General features: G+C 44.4%; 1 protein-coding gene across 1 annotated transcript; it reads right to left on the reverse strand.

Moving 5' to 3' along the window:
* Window positions 1-476: 476 nt before the first annotated feature.
* LOC123430923 lies at window positions 477-3,819 on the reverse strand. Its single transcript, XM_045114753.1, has 2 exons — window positions 2,909-3,819; window positions 477-2,553 (listed from the first exon to the last, which is right to left on the reverse strand). The coding sequence occupies exons 1-2, from the start codon at window positions 3,640-3,642 to the stop codon at window positions 2,412-2,414; spliced, it is 876 nt and encodes a 291-aa protein (XP_044970688.1). The 5' UTR covers window positions 3,643-3,819; the 3' UTR covers window positions 477-2,411.
* Window positions 3,820-4,078: the final 259 nt, after the last annotated feature.

The raw sequence follows: 4,078 nt of genomic DNA on the forward strand, positions 1-4,078 counted from the left end.
GAAACTAGAAAGAAAATAATTGAAGAACTTGGTGATGAACCCTATGCAATTTTAGCTGATGAGTCCAGTGATATATCACATAAATAACAACTAGCTCTTTGCTTGAGCTATGTTGATAAATTGGGAAGGTCGTGTGAGCATTTTATTGGTGTTGTTCATGTAGATCATACTACCTCTGCATCACTTAAGGATGCAATTGAAGCTTTACTTGTTAGTCATTGCTTGACTATGACTCAATTCCGTGGTCAAGGATATGATGGGGCTAGCAACATGAAAGGAGATATTAAAGGGTTGAAAACATTGATCGTGCGAGAATCACCTTCTGCTTATTATATTCATTGTTTTGCTCATCAATTCCAATTGGTTCTTGTTGCTGTTGCCAAGGGAAATACTGATTGCAAGAGTTTTTTTTATCAAATATTTATATTGTTGAATATTGTTGGAGTTTCTTGTAAGCGTCATGACATGCTTAGAAATGCTAGGCTTGAGAATGACAAGAAAGCACTTGATTGTGGTGAGATTGAATCTGAAAGTGGATTACATCAAGAGATGAGTTTGCCTAGGCCCGGGGATACTCGACGGGGATCTCATTACAAAACTGTGTGCAGCGTCATTAGTATGTATGAAGCAATCCATGATGTACTAGTAGATCTTGGGGATGATCCTTCATATAAGGATGATTGGACCAAAATAGATTTTGTGCTTGGAGCATTTGAGACCTTTGAATTTGTTTTCTTTGCACACTTGATGTATATTATTCTTGGATACACAAATGAGTTATCAGAGTGTTTGCAAAGAAGGGAGCAAGATATTCTTAATGCAATATCACTTGTTAATGTGGCAAAGAAAAGAATGCAAGAATTGAGGTGTGATGGTTGGGATAATTTTCTTGAGAAGGTCACTTCATTTTGTGACAAACATGGTGTTGATGTTCCTGTTATGGATGGTGATTATGTTCCTTATGACAAATCAACAAGGAAAGCTCGTGCTCGAAAGCAAACCAATGATGACCACTTTAGAAGAGAAGCATATATTGGTGTTATTGATCAAATAAGTCAAGAACTTGATAACAGGTTTGACGAGATTAATATGGAGTTGTTGTCTTGCATGTGAGCCTGCAATCCTTCTAATTCATTTGATTCTTTTGATATACAGAAGCTACGCAGACTAGCTGAGTTCTATCCAAAGGAATTCTTAAATAATAATTTGCTCATGCTTGAATTGCAGCTACGTAATTATATTGATGGCATGAGATAGGATGATAGATTCAAAGGTCTAAACAATATTGTTGATCTCTCAGTTAAGCTTGTACAAACAAAGAGGCACAAAGTGTATGCTTTGGTTTATGAGCTCCTCAAATTGGTATTGCTTCTACCAGTGGCAACAACAAGTGTTGAAAGGGTATTTTCTGCAATGGTTTTAGTGAAAACCAAGTTACGAAATAAGATGGGGATAGTCTTTTGGATGATTGTCTAGTCACTTTTATTGAGCGGGATATTTTCTTTCAAGTTGATGAAGATGATATTATCAAGACATTTATGTCCCTTCGAAAACGTCGAATAAAATAGTCATAAAAATAACACTGTAAGTCTCTAGTTCACATGTATACCGATATTTTAATTATCGGTATGATTTTTGAACTACTTATATTGTATTTAGTGGATGGTTTCAGCTTAATCCATGAATTTAAGCCTTATCATGTGTGAATTTTTTTTGGCCGGCATACCCTAATCTAAAATCCTAGATTCGCCATTGGTCCCAAGTATGATGGTTTTGAATAAATAACTCGTAAATACGCACAAGTGTAATTACAAAAAAATAGCTCCATGTGTGATTGAATCATGACCTGGTTCATATTTGAGTATGAAATATGAAGCGTCAAGAATTCTCGCTTCGCTATTCGCAAAAAAAAAAAAAAAAAAAAAAAAAATCTCGCTTCGCACAGTGTAGCATCTCCGGTCAAGGCTATGTTGTAGTACCGAAAACGTGGCATGGGGCCCATTATAAAACACAAATGATAGCAAAGAGAGTTATCAAAAAATGATAGCAAAGAGAAAGAATAGAAGGCATGACAAAAAGACTAAACGCAGAACATTTTATTTCTCTTGAAGACAACTTGTTCGTTCGTTGCTGTAAAAATAGTCATCGATTGTTTAGATTTTATTATTTTCTTGTGCGTGGACTGTGGTACAGCCCTCGGTTCAGCCATGCATTGGATTTTTTCCGTCCATTGGACTTGGACCTCAGCAGGCAGAGGTAAAATATCATAAAAGAACACGGGAAATGCCATGTTCCTCTGAACCTTTCACCTACCTGTTCGAAATGCCATGTTCCTCTGAACCTTTCACCTACCTGTTCGAATACCGTGCGTGCGGTGAGAGCCATTTTTCCTCCCCAAACCAATCGATCGATCAGGCCGAGATGCACATTGTGACGCAGGGAGGCAACCGGTGGTGGCCAAGGCGCCGGCACCCGATCGACGACATGGCACGCGTCCTCGGCGTTGCCCGCAGCTCTGCTTCGCGTGGCACCGCGGCGGTGTCCTTCCTCTGCCTGAGGCAGCACCGGAAATAGCAGCAACAAATCCTTCTCATAAAAGAGAAGACAAACAGACTAAACTACAAGCATATGCTATAAGTGGCCCAGTGAAAAAGATGATCAAGCACTTTCAGAAACGAAAGATCAAGCACGTAGATATATAGTACACAATCGAGTTAATTTCTACATCAATTTTTCGTGAAAAGAAATTTGTCCATCATCTGATAGCACTGCTAATTATGTACAGGTTGTTTGTTCCATTTCTGCCGGGGTTACCATGGCCCAAGGTAAAGAATCTAAACTTGCAGTTAAGGTAGCAGTTTAGCACAGAATGAATGACCGAATGAAACTCGATTCAATTCATTCGTACCTTGCGCGCTTCCTCGAGGACGCTTCATCGTCGTACTCGCCGGCAGCAGCGAACTCATCCTCCGTCGCCGACGCAGCATCTTCCACGCTGGCCTTAGCCGCCGGCTCGACGCAGCCGTCGTTCGCAACAGCAACATCGTAGAAGTAGCCGTCGGAGACGGGATCCTCCCCTGCAGTGGACGGCACGATGTAAGCGAGATCGCTGAAGAAGTATTCTTCGGCGACGAGATCCTTCCCTGGAGCCGCCGGCTCGGCGTGACCGTCGTCGAGATCGCCGAAGAAGTGGTCAGCGGTGGCAAACTCCTCGGGTGCAGTCGACGGCTCGACGTAAGGAATAACGAGATCGTTGAAGAAGTGGCCGTTGGTGGGAAGATCCTTCGCCGCGAACAACCCTCCGGCCTCGTCGTCATCCTCCAAGAGAAACCTCTTCAGATCGCTCACATACGCCGACATCTCGCCATCGTCGTGATCCCCGGACGACCTAGGCGGCGCGCCGTCATCCGTCACCACGGAGTCCGGCGAGCTCTCCCTCCCGCCGTCACCATCACGAGAACCCAAACTTAAACACAAACCGCCCTCCTTATCGGACACAGCGGGCAGTAAACACCCACCATCGCCGCAGAACTCGGGGAGGTAGTCCGGCTGGTCGAACTCGAAGTTGAAGCACTGGAACCCGTCCAGGGAACCCAAATCGAAGTCGAGATCATCAAGGTCAGCCAACGCGGCGGCGTCCATGGCGCGAGTACGTACGCACGGCCGACGAAGCTTGGGCCGGCCCGACGGATCGATCGACGAGCGAGTGCTGCGCGCGCCGGGAAGCCTTTTCAAATTGGGATGACGACGCGACGTCCACCAACCATGGGAGGGGGCTTTTTATCTGGGAACGGGAAGGGAGGAGGCATGGTCGGGAACGGATCGTGGCGCGCGCGGTTTCTTTACCGTCTCCGGGAGGTTTTCTTCCGGCCGCTCCGGAGGGAACATGACTCGGGGACGGAAGCGCGACGTCGGAAATTGACTTGTCTGCGTTTTCCCCTGTGGCGGTTCTAGATGTGGTGGGTGAGCCTTCCACGTGTGGATTAATATTTTCCTTTCGTAATGATAACGTGTGGAATATCTGTAGTTTGCCCACACGATTGGTGTTCGTATGTTATATTTTACACAAAACTTTAAA

Source organism: Hordeum vulgare, chromosome 2H (genome assembly GCF_904849725.1).
Source record: "Hordeum vulgare subsp. vulgare chromosome 2H, MorexV3_pseudomolecules_assembly, whole genome shotgun sequence".
NCBI lineage: Eukaryota > Viridiplantae > Streptophyta > Magnoliopsida > Poales > Poaceae > Hordeum > Hordeum vulgare.

Coding starts and splice junctions, on each gene's coding strand:
- LOC123430923 (XM_045114753.1), bottom strand. CDS start 3,642: ATGGACGCCGCCGCGTTGGCTGACCTTGATGATCTCGACTTCGATTTG. Junction 2,554..2,908: donor TCCTCGAGGAAGCGCGCAAG/GTACGAATGAAT, acceptor GTGCTGCCTCAG/GCAGAGGAAGGACACCGCCG.